The sequence below is a fragment of the Melospiza melodia genome, chromosome 4, assembly GCF_035770615.1.
Source record: "Melospiza melodia melodia isolate bMelMel2 chromosome 4, bMelMel2.pri, whole genome shotgun sequence".
Classification (NCBI taxonomy): Eukaryota; Metazoa; Chordata; class Aves; order Passeriformes; family Passerellidae; genus Melospiza; species Melospiza melodia.
In genome coordinates, this window is record NC_086197.1 from 69309435 (window position 1) to 69331377 (window position 21943).

A 21943-nucleotide genomic window follows, 5' to 3' on the forward strand; every position below is an offset into this window, starting at 1 on the left:
GTCTCACCCCTTGCATAAAAGCTCTATCATTTACCCAGAAATCTGAGAGGCATTAGGCTGGAAGTATGAATAATTAAAACCCGAACAGCTGGAGGATGTGGAATGATTCCATGGAGGCACAGCATTTTCTGTCTTCAGGCAGCAGCCTTGGGAGATGGTGCAAGGATACCCCGTGGCACTGGGGTCAGGGTAGGTCTCCAGGAACCTGCAGGGAAGCTTGCTGGGTGCCCTGACAGATGGGCATGGGAGAGGAGGCTGCAGCCCACTGGGCCACACAGCATCACACCATGGGGCTGAGAGAAATAAACAGACAACATAAGAACAAGGAAGGGGAGCTGGAGATCTTCCTACAGGCTTGGGAGAGGCCAAATTCATTCACCTACTTTGTAGCTGTGGTGGGGAACACGGTTCTGAGCCAGAGTCCGGTGGGGAGTCTGGCAACTGGCTTTGCCTGGGGATGAAAAAGAAATTTTAATTTCTTCTGGAACAAGACACAGAAGACAACAACAACAAATGCTGAAAGCAAGTGGAGGGGGACCACCAGGCTACTGACAAGGGTCATCAGGAAGCATTGCTCACCATGTTTGCTGGCCCTTCTTACAGGAGAAATGTCACCTACACTTCATCAGACCATCTCCTGTGGCTCTCTGCCGTGAAGGAAGACCCACTCCCCATCCCTTCTCACCCAAATCCCCCCTTCACAACCTGCTCATTTCAATCCTCCTTCCCATAAGTGGTTCTTCAGTTACCTCCAGGCATGTCAGTGACTCTCAACATATGGCCCTCACAAGGGATTTAAGCCCCATTCTCTCTAAACTAATGGTTAAAAATCTGTGGCATCTTCATCCCTCTTAAGGAAGAGAAAATCCTATGCCATCTTGCTGCCATTCAGAGAAGCTACAGAGGCTTCCTCTGTTACAATTAGGAGTAGATGGAGGTTCAAGAAATGGATTCTCAATCCTTTCCTATGAATTGTCAGCTCAAACACTGCTCTGAAGCCTGATCTGAAACACAAGTCTTAAGGTGCTTGTTAGGCTAAAAATGCAGCAGCAGACGAAGGATAACAGAAATCTAATGAGAAACAGCTCCTGTACCAAAGCTGAGTGTTCTCTTAGAAGCTGAATAAAATAAAATTCCTTGAAGAGACACCCTCATATGTATAAAAGGCGTGATCACACACACAGAGAAAATATTTTCAAGTATCAATGGAAAATTTTCACTCTATTGTTTCTACTGCAGGTTTTATATTTCTCAGTTTGGATAGAATTAAAGAGAGCAGTTTCATTTTTGGCTACTGCCTATTACTTTTGACATCTGCTTGAGTATTTCTTAATGGTATTGCTACTGGTCTTCTAACATGTTATGTCCACAACCCTGCATTTTGGGTTAGCTTCAACCACATGGCTCCTCTTTAAAAATCAATTTTAAAATTCCACATTAGAATATTCTTTAAATTCCTTCAAAATAGATTCTCTGATGCTTTTAAATATCATGACTACAACACTCTAAACCTTGTTTTCAACTTTGAATAGTTAGTAAATATTTCTTTTTTCTTTTCCCTGTGGGATATTAGATCCATATATACTGAATTCCAATTTGCTTTGTAAAATTTTAAAAGATACATACATAAAAGTCTAAAACTTTCCTTCTGCACATTCAGTTCATATTCTGGCTTCAAATGTTGCCTTGGTACTTGATTTCTGCTTTAAGGTACATTATTTCAGTAAAATAGAGAGAGATACTTCTAGGAAAAAGTATTTATGAAGTAAAGAGGTAGTAGGGATATATCTCCACGTTAGAATTTTACTGAAACTGATACTGTGCTTTTTGAAGGAAAAGAAAATAATCTGTAGTTTATATGATTCTACATTACAAACATAGTATATCAATGAAATGCCCACTCAGCAAAGGACATGGCAACCCTTTTTCTCCTTTCACTGATAATGTGGAAGGTATTACTGTGGCAAAAGATGAGGAAATCACATGGTGCTTCACATGTAATGTAAGAGAAGAATAAATGTAATGCTGATGCCCTTTCTGATGCAAGATGATCTTTAATGGAAATTTCAAGGTACATCCAGACCTTGGTGGTAACAGCACCCTTTTCATTGCACATGGCATTATGGAGTTTTGCATTTTGTATGTATATATGGAGGCTTTTAATATTTTTCTCCTTTGAAGTATTTTGACATGTCCCTTTATGATATTCTATTCTGTTTATGCACAAATTTTCTGCACTACAGAAAAATGCTTAATAATTTGACCTGTACAGATCTAATGATTCAGTAAATGTTCTTAATCCCATAAGTAACAAAATAGAACTCTAGTGTAAGTGTAAAATCTTGTTCAGCCTTGAAAACATAATAGTTTTACATATGGTTTTCTTGTATGTAAGTACTTTGTAGCACTGTAACTATAATATCTAACTTACTTAATCTACATAATAGCATATATATACACATATTTACATTTTGGATATATTTTAGGTATAAAAACAAAATAATAGCATTTTTAAGTTGTCATACAGGAGTTCAATAATCTTGTTAACTCAAAACACATTTAGTCACTCTAAAAATAAAAGTTATTGATATTTACATACAATCTTCTCTTCATTCTTCTTTACTTTAATACTGTGGGCAAAGAGAATCAATTCATTATTCATTATTTAGAGCAGGTAGGAGCCTATTTGGCTCACTTTAAGTAAACGTGCTGCTGAATCTGTCTAGAATGAAAACTTCAATGTTCAATTATTTTTAAAACATCCCTTCTTGCTCTGCTTCTTGGCAAGTGTGAGTGTCACCATATTAACAGTATTTTGCCTTGAACAACAATCATCTGACAGTTGTCTAGATGAAAGATTTGGTGTTTAAGTCTTTGATAGATGTATACTACATAATTTTCCATCCCTGACCATGAGCCTTCACACTATGTGTCCTTTGATAGTTTTAGTCTTAAAAGTGACTGATGGACAATTTCTGTTCTAACTAAGAATTAGGGTGAAAACAGTAGCTCTGCTTCCTTCAAACTGGGGGACTTCTGTTATTCTCTCAATTTACTATACAGTAGTCTCACTTTTATCACTTATTCTGTACATAAACAGTAAATTAGCACTTACAGGAACGTTAAAGTAACAGCTCTGCATTTAATGTCACAATTAGCTCAACAGTTGTGAATCAACTCAGACTTTATTATCACTCATTCCATTGAACAAGAAGACTACCATATTTCCATTACTGGCTGTAGTTCATTTTTTCTAAGTCCTCCTATGCAGCTTCAAGAACCTATGCCAAGATAGTCACAATCCTCTTGAAACTCAGATTGCATCACGGCATAGATAAATTGTTTTTATCTACTAATGAAACAATTCAAGACCTGCGGCTAAGGAGAGGAAGTACATTTTGTTATAATACTTACAAAGTTCCAAACTCTACGTCACTACTAATGAATTCTTCCAACAGGCTTGTATCTACCATGGGATTTTCCAAGGCTCCATGGACATCTTGCCCTAAGTTAAAAGTAAAAAAGGCAGAAATTCAGAGGGCATTGTCAGTGTTTTAGAATAAGTGATGCTACCAATGGTCCTACACGAAGGAAAACCAAATCTGTCCTGTCTCGTGTAACAAAAGTGTTATTCTTCTGGTTTAGTTACTCTGGGAAAAAGGATGATGAGAAATGCAGAGTAATTAACAATGTGCAGGGGCACTGCAGATGACAGTGCAGCACCAGGCAAACAACACGGAATGCATGGCATTAAGGCTTCAGGGAATTACTACAGCAGGAGGATGAACAACCCCAGTCTGCAATTGAGAAAAAGGGTTTTGAAGATAGTTTCCAACCTCTTTACATTGAGGTCTAAACAGTTTTTTGGACTGAAGCTCAGATATTACACAGATCCACTTGGTACATTAGTACTCGCAGGTACTGCAATGAATTTCTGATCTAAAATTCCATTTAAAAATCCACCATCTGAGTTTAAATAAAGCCCAAATAAAGCTTTTAAAATGTTTGATTGGTAGCTTCCTTTTATTGTAAAAATATCAGCCCACTAACACGTTAAATGTATTAGCGAATAGAAAAGTTCAGTACTTTGTCCTGTGTTGCTTAGTAACTGAAGGCTATAAACAGATTTTATGATTATAAAGTTTCCGGAATTCATGACAACTTTTGTAGAAAGTCAACGGGCACTCATTAAAAAACCCAGCCATGCAGCCCTACTCTGCAGGCTCCCCACCTCTGCAGCAAGCCTTCCATAAATACAGGTGTGGCCAGTCAGAATGCAAACAAGATAAGGGCCTTGATATTCCTGCTTGAGCTGCAAGTACTTCTGTCCCAACTCACACACGACACAATGGACCAGCCCACACAGTCAGAGATGTGAGGCTCAGCCTAGAGTCCGACACCAACCACGTCCCCCCAGCTCGGCAGCAGCATGTGAAAACACAAAAGGTTAATCTCTGCCTCTGAGCCAAGGAGTAGTCACTGCCTTTGGTGCATTTGCTGTCTTCTCACTGTACTACCTTGCAAAGGACACTTACCCTAATGTATCTTCATTTCCTTCTCTGGTGTCTTTGTCTGATACTGTTCCTTCTTGATCCAGTGTTTAGAAAGGACATTCATGCAAGCAGAATCTAAAAATCCACCACCTTGCACAGGATTCCCTCAATACATAAATCCTCATTGCTACTAAACATTTCCCAAATTGCTTTGTGGTTGTAGATTAATTTAGGTACTGTTTACTTGGTGTTGTAGCCTTAATTTTGACTGCCTTTCACTGGGGGACAGCAACTTGGAGGTGTGCTACTGATAGATCCTTGCATCTCAATTTATTGATGACGTAAACAAAACTGTCCCATGCGCACCAGAGAACAGATTCAATAGGTGCAGCCCACTAGCTTATCTCAGCAAACCTGGAACACACAACTTCTGGAAGCAGCAGCAGATCGCTCTGCAAAACCAGCTAGAGAGTGCAAAAGAGATTGGGTTTCCCTAGCAGCCTTCCTCAAACCTGTTGGATTCTCATCATTTCATTCTTCATGTCTGAATGTAAGGTCCCCTTACCTAGAATTATAAACCTTTCTCCTTTTGCTAACATAGTCCACAGGAAAATGATTCTCTTCTCCTTCTTTTACCCCACCTGTTTTTCCTGTTCAAACCACCAAACCCTCATGAAGAATGATATACTTTGATTACTAACTTGAGGCCAGAAGTCAAATACAAAATGTTTTTCCTGTACCATACAACCAAGAATCCTTTATTTTGACCAAGATCAGAGACAGGTTCTTTTGAATCAAAGAATACAGCTCTAAATCAAATATGGACAAGGCTTTTCAAGTGGACATCCCACAGTTCAGAGATTAGCTCTGTTGCTAAGTGATGATAACAGAAATATCTATAATTTCTGCTTAATGTCTCCACTTTGCATGAACAGCTAAATGGTGAAGAGGAGAATGAAAGAATAAGCAGTGCTGGGAGAGGAAGGAAGTACACACTAGGAAGACAGGCCACCACAAATGAATGTTTGCGACGTAGGTACACGGAAGAGTGGGCACATTTTGCTGCCCTGTAGAACTCTGTTAGTGTACTTTCCAGGTCAGTGGCATCACGTACTAGCATCTGTTTCAGCAGAGGAGGACCTCTTGAATCATATGCAAATTTATTTTAAATGGTGGCATCCATTTCACAGGCATTTGATCACAGTAAGTACTTACAGATATGGGCACCATGCAAGACAATCACTCGCCTGAATGTTACATGCTTGTGAGAGCAGGGAACTAACTGTGTGTATGTGGCAGGACAAGCCCTGCAGTGAGGCCTCTGGGAAGCACAGAACCATGTGCCTGGCTAAGAGCTGCTGGAGGATATGTGGAGTCAGCAGCCTCAATCATCAGCTTGGCTCTGCTTGCAGTTTAGTTTATGCTGCAATATGCCCAGAAGTCTCTGGAAGAGTCTGCACTGAGTGACACATTCAACTTTGGTGTCACTGTGCAGAGGACTACCAGCTACCCAACCAGCAAGTGAAGATGAAAGGACAAAGCAGTGCCATGGCAGGGGGTTCACACACAGATGTTTGCAGAACACACACTGCAGTCACAGCATGCATATGATTATATATTTTTCTCAATTCTTCTTAAGCTTGATACTTCTGTTGTTTTGTCCCCAAGTGCAAAACCTGCCAATAGTACCACTGTCTTCTCTTTCCTGTCCATTCTCACCTAGCCTGTCCCTAATACCCAGCCACAGGCTCCCAAGGAGAAATATGAATTTCAGCCTATTAATTTGGCAGCTACTCTTTGGCAGACATCCCCTTCTTTCCTCCAGACATGAGGCTCTCATCACTTGGCTCCTCAGCTTGACTCTGTGGCCCTGTGACCAAGTCTCAATCCCTGAAAACCTACCTTGATCAATTCTCTGAATACTTTCATGTAGCCTTATGTATACCTGCATTTAAATCGGCTGCCTCCTTTTCACTGGTATCTAAATGGAAAGTGAAGGATGGGGGACAGAGAAATAGTATTGACTAAAAATCAATACTAAACTAATAATTTCCTGACATTAGAAGAGGATGCCAGGAAGCTCCGGGCCAAGTCCAGCTATCCATAGTAAGATCAGTATTAAAATATCACCTACTTTACACATGAAACAATCCTTATATACCAGCTCAAGGGGTAAAAACAGCACAGAGAACATGGTCAGTGTTCAGCAATGCTTGTTGAACAGACAAATTCAAGCTTGCTACAAAGCCTTGCAACTTGAGGGATATGTTTCTGCTTGAGAAATAATAACTGATTTCCAGCTTAAGACACTTTACCATGAAATAAGTATTTTTTTACAAAAAGAGGTTTCAGCACTTGATGAGCTCCACTGTCCAGGCTTAATGGCCCAGCTGAACTTCATTGACTGACACAGAGGTAAGTATTACTTATAGGGCTTATAGGCCCTTCTTTCCTGGTAATGGACTCCAAGATTGGTTGGCATTTAAATTGTGTACAAAAGTCCAGCTCAATATGACTGGAACAGACCTGCTGTCATTGACACAAGCTGCAGAGCTACCGGTTATAAGTATAAACCAGATGCAGCCAGCCAGGAGGTATCACAGCCTAGGTTATTCAACTTCAGAAGGACCTGTTACTCCAAATTGTAAGGAACGAGTTTGTGTTAAGATACACTTTTTTTTCCCAAAGTAACATTTTCTATAGAAACAAATCTTACCATCAATATTTTATATATTTCATTTCATCTTTTATTCCTGTTCCAAACTCTCATCCTTCAAATTATATGTGGCACCCCTGAGGTTTTAGTGTTTTGTATTTTAAGGGCATGTTTCTTCAGTGGCTTCATTATTTACCACAAACTCTAACCCATGTTCCATGTTACCCATGCATAAGTATGAGTATAGAGAGAGAGCTGATGATTCCACTAAGGAAGAGATTTCTTTGGCTCACAGACAAAACACATGCATTTCAGACACCTCAGAGTACCTTACAACAGAAAAGACCAAGTTCAACAGTAACTAGGCTGACCTTCTACCAGATCTCTCTCATTGATAACATCAGCAAGAACAGATTGTTCTGCCACACACAGGTGGAAGAGCTAATCAGGAGCTCTGACCTTCCCTTGACAAATAGGAACTTACAGACTCTAAAATGCAGAATGTTTTAATTATAAATATTCATTTCAACAAGAGTAATAGGAAAAAAACTTGCATCAAAGATGAGATCTCTAATGTGCAAGTGAAATGAAACAGAAAAAAAGTGAAAACTTCCCAGCAACACTAGACAAAAGCCATTTACTTGAATGAGAAAAAGCCATGGTCAAATCCCAGAGTCATATCTAATCTAAAAGTTCTGTCAACTATACAAAGAAGTGATTGCCAGGAAAACAAACATTATCTCACTTTCCTTGAGAAAAAATCCTGTTTCAGACTGTCCCCTCCCAATACAGCAGATGCAATTTTGTCTTACTAGTGAGTGTCTAAACCAATATGGAAGTAAGGAGCTAAAGCACAAGGCAGAGGGGACTCTTTTCGTTCATGAATTTCAAATAATTTTACCAAGCAGATCTACAGATTCTTTAACTGCCAGCTGATGCGTTTGTACTCCAAAACTGAACCACTGAGGAACCCTAGCATCATTCTCCACTTGATATCACAAGATCCAGTTTTTCTTAGCCATGAAAAACATGTTCTAACACTGCTATGACTAATCACTGAGACCACCAAATCAACACAGGCAATTTATGACCCTTGCTTCATGAGGTTTTGCCTCATTGAGGTGTTACAAAGCCAGCCCACAAGCTGTAGTGCTAAGCTGCAGAGATGCCACTACTTGAAACTGACTTTATGCTCAGAAAACACAATCTCTGCTTGAAAAGAGGTTAATCCACCTCTCTACTTCAGCTTGCTCCCTTTTCAGACTTACCTATGGTTTACAAAAGCAAGACAGCCTACTCCATGCTGAATGAATGATTGGCTCTTGCAGCCTTGACACATATCCGTGTCCAGATAATGAAATTCAGCCATCTAACAGCATCACTGTGTGCTGTATGGCCTCAGCAGACCTCTGTCACATTCTAATGGAACAGAGCACAACCACATATTATGGAAGGGCCATCACATCCCAAAATGTTTTGTTTTTCCTGTAATTAAAAGGAATCAACAGGGCTTCTCACCCTGGCACACATTTCCAAAATACCTAAAAAAGAGCTGAGGTAATAATTATATAATTTAAAATAGTAATTCTTATTAAAGAGCTTATACAGCTAAAATCCCTGCCACACCTTCTACCATCCAAGTATTGTCACAAAAGTCAACAGAATCTAACCTATACTTGCCTAGAAAGTCATGTTTTCCAAGAGACTTCCTTAAAAATGTGCTTTTTTGTAATATAATTTGTATTCAACACCATTTTGATATTTAACTGGTATGCAATGAAACAGTTGGGAAAAAATGGAAAAAAAAATCATGATAAAAACAAGTATTATGCTGCTGAAAGCAAAGCCAAAAGAGTTTGTTAGCCTTTCAACTCCATGACGTAAACTAAACTTCAAGAACATGGTATGAATTTCCTACCACCCAAAACCACCACATTTGCTTGCTAGCAGCTCTAGACTGTAGCTCACCCATTTAAATTTCTTGGCTTAAATATATCTCTTTGATCAATTTTTTAATATCTTAGCTTGAAATTAAAATTTAAGTTACAGTTGCCACCTCTCACCCAGGCCAACAGAGGGGCAGGGAAAAGAATAACACAGAAAGCAAATCACAAGAGTGATTTTTCCCAAGTAGTTAACTTGGTAGTTTCCCAAGGTACTTTGAGATCAGTGAATACCTGCATTTGAAAACAAATACAACAAAAGCAGCTTGGAATAGAACAGTTGACATATTAAAAACAAAAAGCAAACTGGAGAGAGAGAAAAAAATAGTAAAAAAACCAAAGTAAAAAGCCTTTGAACACATTATCAGAGATAATAATAATAAATAATAAAATAAATATTATAATAATAAAAATGCAGTTTTATTATGGGATCTATTAGGAAGTGAATTGTGTAGTAAGAGAAAATGATGAAACTAATTGGACCAGCTTGAATAGAAAATGTCTTGGAGAAAAAGGCAGGACAGATGATCCCAGCCAAAAGACAAAAATATCCAGGTTTAACTCCTCAGAAGGGTCCTGAGGATACTGACACAATTAACATTTTACCAGTTACAATCAGGCCATTTCAGCTGGTGGAAAGAAAACCCTCTTTACCTGACATGCCAAAACTGAGGAGGAAGTGAGATCTCTAACCAGATGAAAATCACTAAGATTTCAGAAGTATTACACTGCAACAAGCCATATTGCAGATTTTGCTGGATGTGCCTTCCCTTTGGTATTCTGGCCAGAGCACAAAGAAAAAGGCACTGCAGCACATCTGTACTATTTGTAATCATTCTGGTACTGTCTTCCATAATAACTTAGTGTAAACACAGCTTTGGGTTTCAGAGCATTTTTTCTTCCTCCTTTCTTCCTCAGTTACCCCCAAACAATTACTGGTTTTGCTGACACTAAAAATTGTTAAGGCTTCTCTTGAAACTAGTCTTACCTTCAAAGAACTGCTGCAAGGCCTCATTTTCTCCCACCACATCCATGAAAAGCCAGTAGAAGTGTTTTGCTTTGCTACTACTTGAAGAGCTCCCACTGGGACAAATGTAGTCTCCTCCAGATGATTATGAATATGCCAAGGAATACGTCATGATTTTGTCAGGGATTTCAATGACTCTGTCTCAGCTGATTTCATTCCTCTGTAACTAGATTCAGGGTTATACTTAGGCTTTATGTAAAGGACTTAAACTACAAAAAAGGAGAATCTAACAAGGCTTTTGAGGCAATATGATATGGGTTCTAGCCTGTCAGTAAGTCTAATGTTCTCGTTTTAAGGACCTTTGGTCCCAGTACTAATTACACATGCGCAAAAAAATGCAGCAATAAAAATTACTTATCTTGTCTTTGTACTTTCACATAGGTCATGTAATTAGTACTACCAATAGAAGCGATAGTAATCAAAAATGCAAGAGCAAAGCCATCACTGGTAGGGAAGCAGAACTTCTATGCTGTTACCATTATAAAAAAAACTAACACATTAGCCTGTTTGTCGAAGGTAACACTGGAAAACATATGGGAAAGCAGAACATGGAACAAAGCTCTTTTAAGGCTAGCAGCAAACCCTACTACACTTTCTCTGAGTTCATCTTTAAACACTGAAAACCGCCCATTCTGTCACCACTAAGCAAACAGGAGAGAAATACTCAAGTGTTTTGAGCAGACATCAAAAAAAGGCATTTGGTTATGAACAGAAGTTCCAATGAAGTCTGACATTATGACATTTTTGGAAGTAATTATATTCATTAGACAAATAGTTGTCCAATTTTTACAAGCCCCAGGCACTCACAGTGACACAGGTTTCTCATGATAAACTGCTCATGTGAAAAAAATAGAAAATAATTTTGGATTAGGACATGAAGACAGAAGTCAGTCAGCATTTACAAGATGTTGATGTAATTGAGTCAGTCATTACTACTGAGATGCACTACATGGGGTACACCTTTGTACAAGAAAACCACCTCAGCATAGTACATTTTAGATACTACCATGTATTAAAAGGCCCCTTCTTTCTGCTTAACTATGCAACAGGATTTTGTTTTATAGTAAGTCCAAATGGTAGCTACTGGCTACCATTTGCCTACTGTTTGCTAATGATGGAAACCATTCTATCTCATTATCTAAACTAAGGATTAACAAGCATTTAGGAAGCATTTATGAGCCTAACATAAAAAAAAGTAATACCAATAAACACAGCTTGCTTTCTAAGACTGAGTAAAGCCAGACTTCCTTAGCATTATTGAATGGATAAACAATCCTTTAACAACTGCTGGTAGAATTATTCCAGGTTTCTACAACAGCAAGTAGTAGCCAGTGATGGGAATATTCCCTCAGTACTAAAATTGCCCAGGTTGGACCTACATACTCCATTACTAATAATATCTAGGTTCAGTTGTTTGTTTTTATCTTAGCATTGAAATGTCTGGTCAAAGCCAACACTTGCCAAGTGTTTTCATGTATATACAAGCAACACAAGCATGGTATTAAATTTCACTGCCCATTCTATTGACTCTTATGAAAACAGAGAACATTGCAGCGAGACAATGACAAATAGTGTTGGTTTTGTTCAGCACCAAAGAGATCCACTGAGATTATGCTTGTTAGAAAAAAAACCTGTATAAAGCTCACCTTCTAGTCAGTTTACCTGTCAAAGTTTTAATCTTGTGTGCAACTGATAAATAGTTGCCAGGACTGAGATCCAATGTTTTTCCAAAAAGGCAAGTCCAGTTCATACCCACAACCATGTTCCTTGTAACATAATAACTGTCTGCTTTCAGCTAAGACAATGCCCAGGAAAAAATGACCACTTCAAGTGCCAAAGAAGCACTTCCAACAGAAAAAGCATCTCTTAAGAGGCCAGGATCCTTGGGGGTTTTCTGACACCAGTTTTTTCACACACACAAATTGTAACATTATATGGAAATCATCATCAGCATGTTAAAGAAATCACATAATGGAAATTTCTGAGTTTCAAGAACAACTATGGGGGAAATTATGTATAAGACATTGAAAACTGGAAATCCCAGAAGACTGGGGGGAAAAAAGCTAACTTAAAGGAATGAAAAAATTCTAGTAAAAGAAAATTAGAGGGAAATAGAAAGTTTTTAGCAGTCACATATGGGTCAAAATAGATTTCTAACCAAAAAGCAAACAAGATTATTTTATTGTTCCTTCATATTTGAGAAGCACCCTTCCCTAAAGAGAAGATACTCAGGTTTATTGTGCTGTGACTCTTCGATATGTTTCTCTTCCTACATACATATTTTTAAAAATTGCAAGTATAGGAAAGCAGCATTTCAAACAATTCCATGTTCTCCCAGCTGTCTGTTAACTGTAATGGCATACATACATAGAGAGCTACTAAACACTGCAATGAAGAAAATACCAGGCATTTATAAAAGTGATTTTATGAAGAGCAAATATTTTGGAGTGTCCTACTGGGGAGGTTCACATTCTACATCACAAAGAACAGAAGACAGAGATTGTTTCAGATTAACACTTTAATCAGAAGATTTGTTTTTAAATGTAAATTACAATCACTAATACACCTGCAAGTGCTTACCACATTTGTTCAACTAAGTATTATATGTACGCATATACAGCATAGGTCAGTTTAAAACAATCACAGTACTTCTTAGTGCCATCTGCAAATGGAGAAAGATCTTGGACCCACTTTGTGGAAATAAATATCAAGTGACAAAAAGAGGTTCAGCAATTTTAGTTATGTATATTCAATGAAGTTCATGCACGCGCAAGAGTAAAAAGTTTTAGAGCTCTTCCTTGTAATAGCCAAGTTTTGCTAGCGACATCTCTCGTCTCAGCTGCATAACTTCCCAGAACATCTGATCCACTAAAAAAGACAAAAATATCATTAAATATACCAAATTCACATTTTATTTCAACTGATGTATTCAGGCTGCCTTACTCCACATAAATTTAGGGGAACTTCATAACAAACATTTGGTAAAACCAACATTAGTATGTGTAAAGGGAAATTGTATTCGGTTATGACACAATTTGTTTAAGCACATATTCTAAACATTCTAAATGAGAGTCCTATGAAAAATTCCTCACATTTTAGTTATCTTTAAAATGGAGAACAGAACTATATCAGTATTCTTGGCAGCTTCAATTAATTGCAGTTTCTTATTTAAGCTTCCCTGCCCCTTGAGTCATTTTCTGTGAAACTAAATGACTACAGAAAGAAAAAAGAGCTCGCTGAATAAGAATTGTTTCAAAGAATCTGCAATTTTACCTTTTATAATCCTTCTTGCTCCCTTTTTTCCTATAGTAATCTACTAGCAACAATAAATTGGGTAGGAAAGACCCTTTTTTCTTATCTCATCTGTATCTTTCTAAATGTGATAAGCCTAATTCATAGCCTAAGCTTGTAGTTGTCACAGCAATACAAATCAAAATCATGGGGTAAATAATTATTCAAGACAAAATTTCCATGCAGTCAAGATCCTGATGTAGAAGGTCTACAAATATCATAAACCTGAACAACAAGCACAAGGTCTTCCCTACCATAGTTCAAAACCACTTTTGCATAAGTGACTTCTGTCTTAAAAATTACATGGTGTATTAGTAGTATAGTAGCATAATGTGTATGCAGCACATTATACAGACAATTATGATGAGTGCCTACATTCCTGTGAATGTATTGTTGAAATCCTTACATAAAGTTAGAAATGCAAATGCTATGTTCTAGTGGTAAAGATGATAACTGAGCTGAAACACCAAACTTTGGGGTTTTTTTTACAAACTTCTTGGGAAGAATAAATCAGTCTGATAATGTTGAAAATATTTCATTACATGATGTAAAAAACCCATTAATTTAGGGTTTTTTAATCTCAATACAAAGTAAATATTTTTTAGTTGAAACTTCACAAGTCCTTTTGGTCAAAGTAAAAGCCTTTTGACTACAAACCATATTCAAACTTAAATAACACATTTTCAAGATCTTCAGTAATGCTAGTAAATCAGTAAAAATAACCACCATCTGAAGGTTTTATTAAACATAATTTAGTAAATAGCTGAATTTCTGGTGAATTCCATGACCCTTTAACATTGAAAATTAACAGCATTATTTTTTGTAATTAAGTCTATCTATCACCTCAGGTTAGAAATATTTGGGTGTAGCTAAAATCCTGAGCTCTTGAAATTTGGAAACATCAGGAAGAGATGACTATAGGTGAGGTAGGAAAGCAGGGCTAATTCTAGCCAAATTCTTGATGGAGGAAATCCACAGACACTTGAAAACTGGAATAATGAAATGCACAAACATCCATAAATATTACAATGTTAACTGGTTTACTTTACTTCCAAAAATGCAACTGAACTAAAAAAAAATTACATTTTCACAGTGAAAGCAAATATTTTCATTTACTATTGACATGGGGCTAATGACACTTTTTCCACTATCTGTGCTCAGTGCTTCTGGAAGCCTGAGTGATATCACCCGTTTCAAAAAAATTTGGACTGAAAGCTGTTTGGCAATATTCTTTGACCTGGACAGGAAATACAATTGAATCAACTGTGTGCAGTTTAAACACAGGTAAAATGGTCTTGAAAATGAAGACAAAGCTCTGCCTCCAACATGCAATATATTTTTAAATTCCAGAATCAAGTAACTAGGTGTACTGAGAATATGTTTTCACAAACGTCTTCTTTCATATGGACAGATCAGAACCACATAGCCCAGCTAAGCAAATTTCTGAATTACTGTGCAGAAACAGTTTAAGTAGGCAGTTGCTGGATATGATATTTTGACATGACCAAAGCAACTGGGTAACAAAGGTAAGGAACCCCCCCAAGCCACAGCCTGAGGCAATGGCAGCAACAATCATATTTCTCTTTTGAGGTGGAGGGTGATCAAGCCTTACATTTATAACCAGAGCCCTAATCAGGATTTGGCCATGCCACTGCAATGATCTCAATTCTCACCTGCACTCAGATGAATGATTACAGGTTTGCTGTATATATAAGAGGTTACCTGTTTACATTTTGCAATTTCACCCAAAATATTGTCTTTCTTGCCAGTTCCCCCTGAAAAAACAGTCTGACAAGAACAGCTGTCTCAACTGCCACTGCACAATACCAGAAGACATACCAAGACACCAAGCTAAAGAAAAAATGGTCCAGATCAAACCAAACTGAAGTTTTTGCACTGAAAATACCTCCACATTTTGTGACAGGAATTTGATTTTTGACCACTGTGTGGAAAAACTGTGACTACCTCCCCTAGTTAGATTTTATTTTAACATTGCTTATTGCATAAGGGGTTTTTAAATGAACCGAAAATCAATGTATTATAATTTGTTGTTTTAAAAAAGAACTTTATTGGAGAGTGAAATATCAACATATTCTCAAAATTACAACTATGACTAACTGATAACCTGTAATGTCATAGATAGCAACTTTGTTACACAGAGAGCAACTTTTAGGAACAGGCATTATATAAATGTCTCTTCATATAGGTCAAATATAATTTTTTATACTCACCATCTTGCTGCTTCAACAGTCCTTGCTGGATGTATCGAATATATGTAAAGAAGTTACACACAGAAGTGATCTAAACTCATAAAAATAATGGTGGTTAATGTAATTTTGTATAGAGGCATGGAAAAATAGTTAAATAACTACTATACAAAATTAAATAATAGTAAATCTACTTACCCTGTAACGACAGAAAGGAGAAATGTAGTAATAACTGCTTGAATCTCCTAATTTGATTCTATGCTTGCATGACTTACTTTGTCCACTGAGAGCACATTTCCTACAAATATAAAGGTCACATGATTCAATAAGCCTATCTGACATTAATGTCTAAACAATTGCATGTGTTTATGGTGTCAATGTAACTGCTTCATATTGGCACAGATAGATGTGTCTACTTCATTTTACAAGCTGCAATTATTACATTATGTTGTCAATTATTTTAGTCCCACAAGGTCTAATTTCATTTCAATACTGGTGCATTATGATGCCTTTTTTGAATTCCAAAACTTTCTTCAGCTCTGGGAAAGCACTTCCATATTCACTAATTTAAATTGGCTTGACAACTCTGGCACAGTGGGATTTCTTTAATTAACTCTTGATATGTCAAATAAACATTTTTAAAAGTATCAGTTGATGCCAACACTTGAACAGATTTTTTTAAAGTTATGCTTAATATTGTATTTCATCCTAAAAAAAAAAAAAACTCAGCCTCACAGAAGAGCAGTCAATTCTCTGAGATGCATTTTAAATCCAGTTTTGTATTTATGCCCAAATTGAAATCATATTTTACATTCAGAGTATAAAATCTTCTGGGACAAAGGAAAATGGGCTGTCTGGCAGTAATTCTTTCTGTTACCATTATAAAAAGTGAGAGTAAAATAATCAAATTTACTTCTGGTGTATTGCAACTATGCAGTATTCAGAAAAGGTCATTAGTCACCACAAACTGTTCCCAAAAAAAACAAGTTAGGAAACCAATGAATTTTTAAAGATGAGAAGAATTTGATTTATTCTGAATGTCTGTATTACAGCCTCTCAGATGAATTGGGTTGTCATGGCAACCACTGTTTCATTAATTTTAAAAGCTGCTGGCTCTTCTTTCTCCCATTTCTACCTCATGAAACTGGGGAGTCTAAGAACAAGCTGCCTTTCAAAAGTGAAACAAAAATTACTAAGCTTCTGTGGTTCTGAACAGTGGCTCATAGGCTTTTTTAAATTGCCTGCAACTGGTCCACAAAACCATGTAAAACAGGAGAAAATGGAAGCGTGTATACAATTTTCCACAGCAATTTATGAGGACTAACATCAGTTCATTGATACAAGAAATCCTAAAGTAGCTGAAGCAAGCTGGATCACAATTTCAGTCTAGCTTTTGTCAGAAGACAAACTTTCAGTGCTAGGAAAATAAAACTGCTTTTTTCTTCTGGTTACATAATTGCCTTCTCTGTGTTGTCTTCCATGACAGCAGTGAAAGCCGAGGGCTCCTGCTGGTGACTCATTCTGTGCTGTACAGCACACACAGCTCAGCACTTTGTTCCCCTTGGGCACAATGATGTGAATCTTGTGGGGAAACCCAGCTGCCTTTTGTTACAGCAGCACTCCCTACACACCATCACAGTTACTATTCACTAACTTCTGTCTATTCAGAACCCTTCTGTACTACTATCACAGCTTTCTGTCCTCCACCCCTCACTATGCTATTTGGGCTGTTACTCACTATTTTATGCATCTTTTTAACTCCACACAAATGTACAACAAAATGCAAAGGTACAACAAAATCACTTCTTTAAAAACATTACTCTGGCTTTTGTTATTGTTTATTTTCAGTTTGTCTATATTAAGTCACCCATTTAAGCCCATAGTTTCAATTAAAAAAGCATTTTGCACCATATAAAAATATAAACGTGAAACTGCTATGCTGATTCAGTGAAAACTGCAACACCTGTTTCCCGTTCAGTGCAAGTAATAATAGATAAGGCAAAGCACAACTACTGTAAAATTACACTTAAATACTGCAGATTCCTTACCTATTACTTATCTACAAGCAGCAGCACAGAACTTTTTGTTGGTACAGAAGAGTTGGAAAAGGGAGAGAAGAATTTGCCTGACCTTCTGGTATATGTAAAATAAGTAAGTTACAACTTATGCATTGTCATCCCAAAACATGAATCTCTATCTTGCCAAATATGTAAGGATTTTCTAAGTTCTGATTTAAAAGTTATCCTACACTAGAGAAAACAAGTTAAAAATCTCCAGAAATTTCTGAATGATGCAGGTGAGTCTCCCGTTTGGGTTAAGTACTTCATCACATCAAGATGTGGCAAAGTTGCTTGAACCACAATGATTTCAAATCCATTTGTCAGTTGTTTTTTAATGACACATGATTTGTTTCAGTGGTTTCTGACTGTCCAGATTCTCTACTGCTTTCATAGAACACAGATTACAGTGGCAGATCTTGGATAGGAATTCCCTACTCCTTGACTAGCTCCATTACTGGTGTAGGCCCTTTTGATGAGTGTGTTCTAGTGACAGGAGGAAGTTGAAAAAAATTTGAATGGTTGAACTTTGCAGACTAGAAGGGATCAAAGTCTAAGTCATAAAAGACACAAAACAAATTTTCATTTTATACAGCTTCTTTAAAGAGAAAATAAATAATTTTGAGATGCATCAGTTATAGTTTCTATTACAGTCAGAGGAAAAACAATTAAAAAGCAATGGCAATAAGAAAGAAAGAAATCTTAAGAGTCAGATGAAAACATTCTTATGAAAAGTTTCTATTATAAAATTGAACTCTCGCAAATCAAATATTACAGAGTAAATTGTCAACTTGTCCAAAATACTTCCAACAAAATGGTCAAGTCTTTCTCAAGATTTGGAAGGCTTCAGATTAATATCTAGACTGACCTTGCTTTCTTACTCCAACATCCACTAAGGCATCCTACAACCCCTTTCCTTCTCCACATAATCAAAGCCTCAGTGCCTCAGGCAAGTCCCTCCTACCCAATTTCAATGTTTGTATCAGCACCTGACAAGTCTTGCTTCACATTTCTCTAGGACCATTCCAGAATTTCTAAAATAACCTTCCTTCCTGTCATTCAAGCATACTTCCTATGTATTTCAGATTCCAGCTCTCATCCATCTTCATTCCCACTTACATTCCTCCTGCTCAAATTCAGAGGATCAACTCTCTCTATATTTCTCAAATATTTCAGCTACCTTTGTTAGTGTCCTACGTATGTCCTGAATTTTTTATGCCACAAGTACTCCAGATGTCATAAACCCAGCCTGTACTATTTCAATACCTATTCCTTTCATGATGCTTTCCAGCTGAGAGCCCCCAATTCAAAGCCATCTGGTTTAAGTATCAGAATGCCCTTCTCTGAAGAGGTGAATGTTACTTTCAGGGTCAATGCATCAAAACAAGCAAAAGTCAAGCTCTCCCCAGATTATAAGGTTTGTTCTATATTAGGGGATTTTTTTAAAGTTTCATTTATTAGTTGCTTACTTTCCCACAAAATTTGTAACAACAATTTTGAAGTCCTAGATTTTTAGGGAATTAAATTTAAGATACACAAATTTGACTGAGGTAATCAGTTGATAGCAGTTTTCTCAAGACAAGAGAACTCAAATGAGTCAAGAGTATCCCCCTGTGTCAGCTCAACATACTTTGGTCCCCCACATTCAACTGCAGAAGCTTTCACAAATCGAACAGGTTGCAAGCCAACAGGTTCAATGCTCAGAGTGTTGTTTTCAACAGCTTCCAGAACAGCTGAGGCCAACTGCAAGAGAAAATTAGAAAACAGTTAAAAACAGCTCTGCTTCATCCATTGCCTCAAAGCAGTGACATATTTCTTATTCTGGAAAGTTAAGACCACAGGGGAGAAAAAAAAAATATCAACTCACCAAACAAAAATTCTATTACAAATAAGATTTCGCTTTTACCATGAGCAAGAGGTCCCATTTCCAGGCTCATGTTTAAATTCTGCCCTACAAATAACCCTGCCTTCCCTGAGGCAACCTAGCTTCCTTTACAGCCAGGAATGTAGTAAAGCATGTTTAAAACACTAACTGTATTTCAGCCTTTCCTCATACACCCAAATAGCACATGTATTTATATATGCTATGCTCTTGTCAGAGACTGAATATCACACAAATTTTATTTTTATAAAATGGTCTGATTTTATTGTGCTCTATGAAAAATACAAAATTATGCTCCATACATCTTTATCTTAAATAAAACAAGGAAATGTTATGTCACTGTTTTCAGCTGAAGATAGGTCTAGCAAGGTGTTCAAAGAAGTAAGACTGAACAATATATAGAAAAGCCAGTTGCAACTTTCAAACACTAGCCTACTTAAAGGGCAACTTTGCGCAGGTTTTTTTATGTTCACTCCTTACAAGCAATCATAAGACACTGGAAATGTGACCATTTTGCTTGGTTGGACTGAACATTTGTCCAAGACCACCGTTTCAAATAATAGTAATTACTTGATTTAAAAAAAGGTGCAACTTACATTACTAATGAAATAATTTTGTGCCAAGGTTCTTTACCACTAAGTAATAAACGTATTTTTTTCTATTGCACTTTAATTATTTTAAGACCAGAATGTTACTATTAAAGTAGTTCATATGAAATACTCTTTCTGCCAAAAGCAGAACACTACACATACACACAAGAGGCTACTGAGAGTTAATGTAATACTTCAACCATTCACACAGCTGCAATTTCAATTATTCAATAACACAATACATGTGTAATTTACTGCTTGGTTTAACTGCACACTAGCATCAATAGCCAAGTAAAACAGAAGTTGGTCACTACCACAGCGTTTGGAAACAATAAATGGTGCAACTGACAAGTGCTAGAAGCCTCATTCTTCCCTTAAAAGGCAATACAAATCTACAGTACTTATATTACCAATGAAGAACACATTCCAAAATTAAGTCACTGCAAAAGACAACAGGATGGCCTACTTACATATACTGCAGAAGCAATTTAATTCCCATAGTAACCAAGTAAATTTTTAGTGGGAGAGGTTCATATGATGCTGTACACTAACCATAATAAACTGGTATACAATTGACTAAAAGACTGCATGTGCTTACAGCCAGCAAGTAACAGTAGATGAAAAGCACGGGAAAAGAACATAACATCCCCTGAAAACAACACATGAACATTATGAAGAAAATGTAGGGTTTTCTATGTGAGGTGTTTAATTTTATTGGGAAAGAATATCAATACTTAGGACTTTAAAATGTCTTGTTCTGATTTTAATAAAGACCTATGAATATGGTCCCTTTTCCTACTGACAGGTACCACAAGTACAGCCTATAAATGGTGCTTAAGGACAAAAACTCAGTAAAGCAGTTGGATCTGCAATCAGTTCCATGTTATTCCCAGGATAGGTGAAACTCCAGTATTTCCTCTGTATGGGTGAGTGTGTGGGAATAACACAAGGAAAAAAGCCTCCTAATTTGATTCCTTTAAAACCATATTCACCAACTTCCCCTGTTGAATCTTAAATCCCTAAGCCTAATTCTTGTAACTCAAACCTCTCCTCAAGAAAAGGCCCAGACTATGCTTGCAGTCTGCTTTGACTGATATGAGAGAAAATCAGTCCACAAAATTAAGTATCTTTGTCTCTACTACCCCCTATATAAACAAGACATAGAATACAATTTTTACACTCTATTTGAAGTATCAGGAAGAAAACTTCCATCCATTCCAACAAAGATCAGATTCCAACAGACAGGCATAACATTTGAAGAAGTAGACATAAAAAGGCCATATCTGGAAGAGCACAAATGGAATAGAATAGTGAAGAAAAAAAATGGTCAAACTTTAGGACTTCACTGTAAATTGCCACAGACTAATGAAACAAAAATGGTTAAACTTCATATTGAAAACAATATAATAGTCTTTTTGTTCCATGTAACATATTTAAGGGGAAGATATCAGTGAGCACATTTTGACCATTTCCATTACCTCACTTTTGGAGAAAGTTAAACATGGAAAAATATCTTCCCGATAAATTTTGTCCAAGAAAGGACATGTTCTGTCCATAGTAGGCTCATCCTTCCAAGACCTGAAGTCATTGTACAGAGACAGGTCAGCCTAGAACACACAAAAATTCATATATTTTAGTAACATAATTATAACACTAGTGTCAATCATTTGCAAACATCCACAGGTAAATAATAAGCATGAAAATGCTTTCTATTGTAATGGAAAAATTGAAAGAATGTGATGTGTAAATTGAAAGAATGCTATCATGGTTCAGCTATGAATACCTTCCTCAATCCAC

The 21943-nt window shown here is 36.9% G+C and overlaps 2 protein-coding genes across 8 annotated transcripts in view; both read right to left on the minus strand.

The window, feature by feature from the left end:
- The window catches only part of MYRFL (myelin regulatory factor like), a 35280-nt gene extending 28858 nt beyond the window's left edge, over positions 1–6422 (minus strand). Inside the window, 5 exon segments of the mRNA XM_063155875.1 lie at positions 35–293; positions 384–451; positions 3415–3508; positions 3511–3607; positions 6396–6422. Of these exon segments, the coding sequence (XP_063011945.1) occupies positions 35–293; positions 384–451; positions 3415–3508; positions 3511–3607; positions 6396–6422 (545 nt within the window).
- A 6197-nt stretch (positions 6423–12619) lies between these two features.
- Positions 12620–21943, minus strand: part of RAB3IP (RAB3A interacting protein) — a 37977-nt gene continuing 28653 nt past the window's right edge. For all 7 annotated transcript variants that reach the window (XM_063155064.1, XM_063155063.1, XM_063155065.1 and 4 more), the window contains 5 exons: positions 21625–21753; positions 19305–19417; positions 15816–15915; positions 15642–15711; positions 12620–12987 (listed from right to left, as the gene is read on the minus strand). In XM_063155064.1, the coding sequence (XP_063011134.1) occupies positions 12905–12987; positions 15642–15711; positions 15816–15915; positions 19305–19417; positions 21625–21753 (495 nt within the window). In that variant the 3' untranslated portion in view covers positions 12620–12904. The remainder of the gene's footprint in view (positions 12988–15641; positions 15712–15815; positions 15916–19304; positions 19418–21624; positions 21754–21943) is intronic.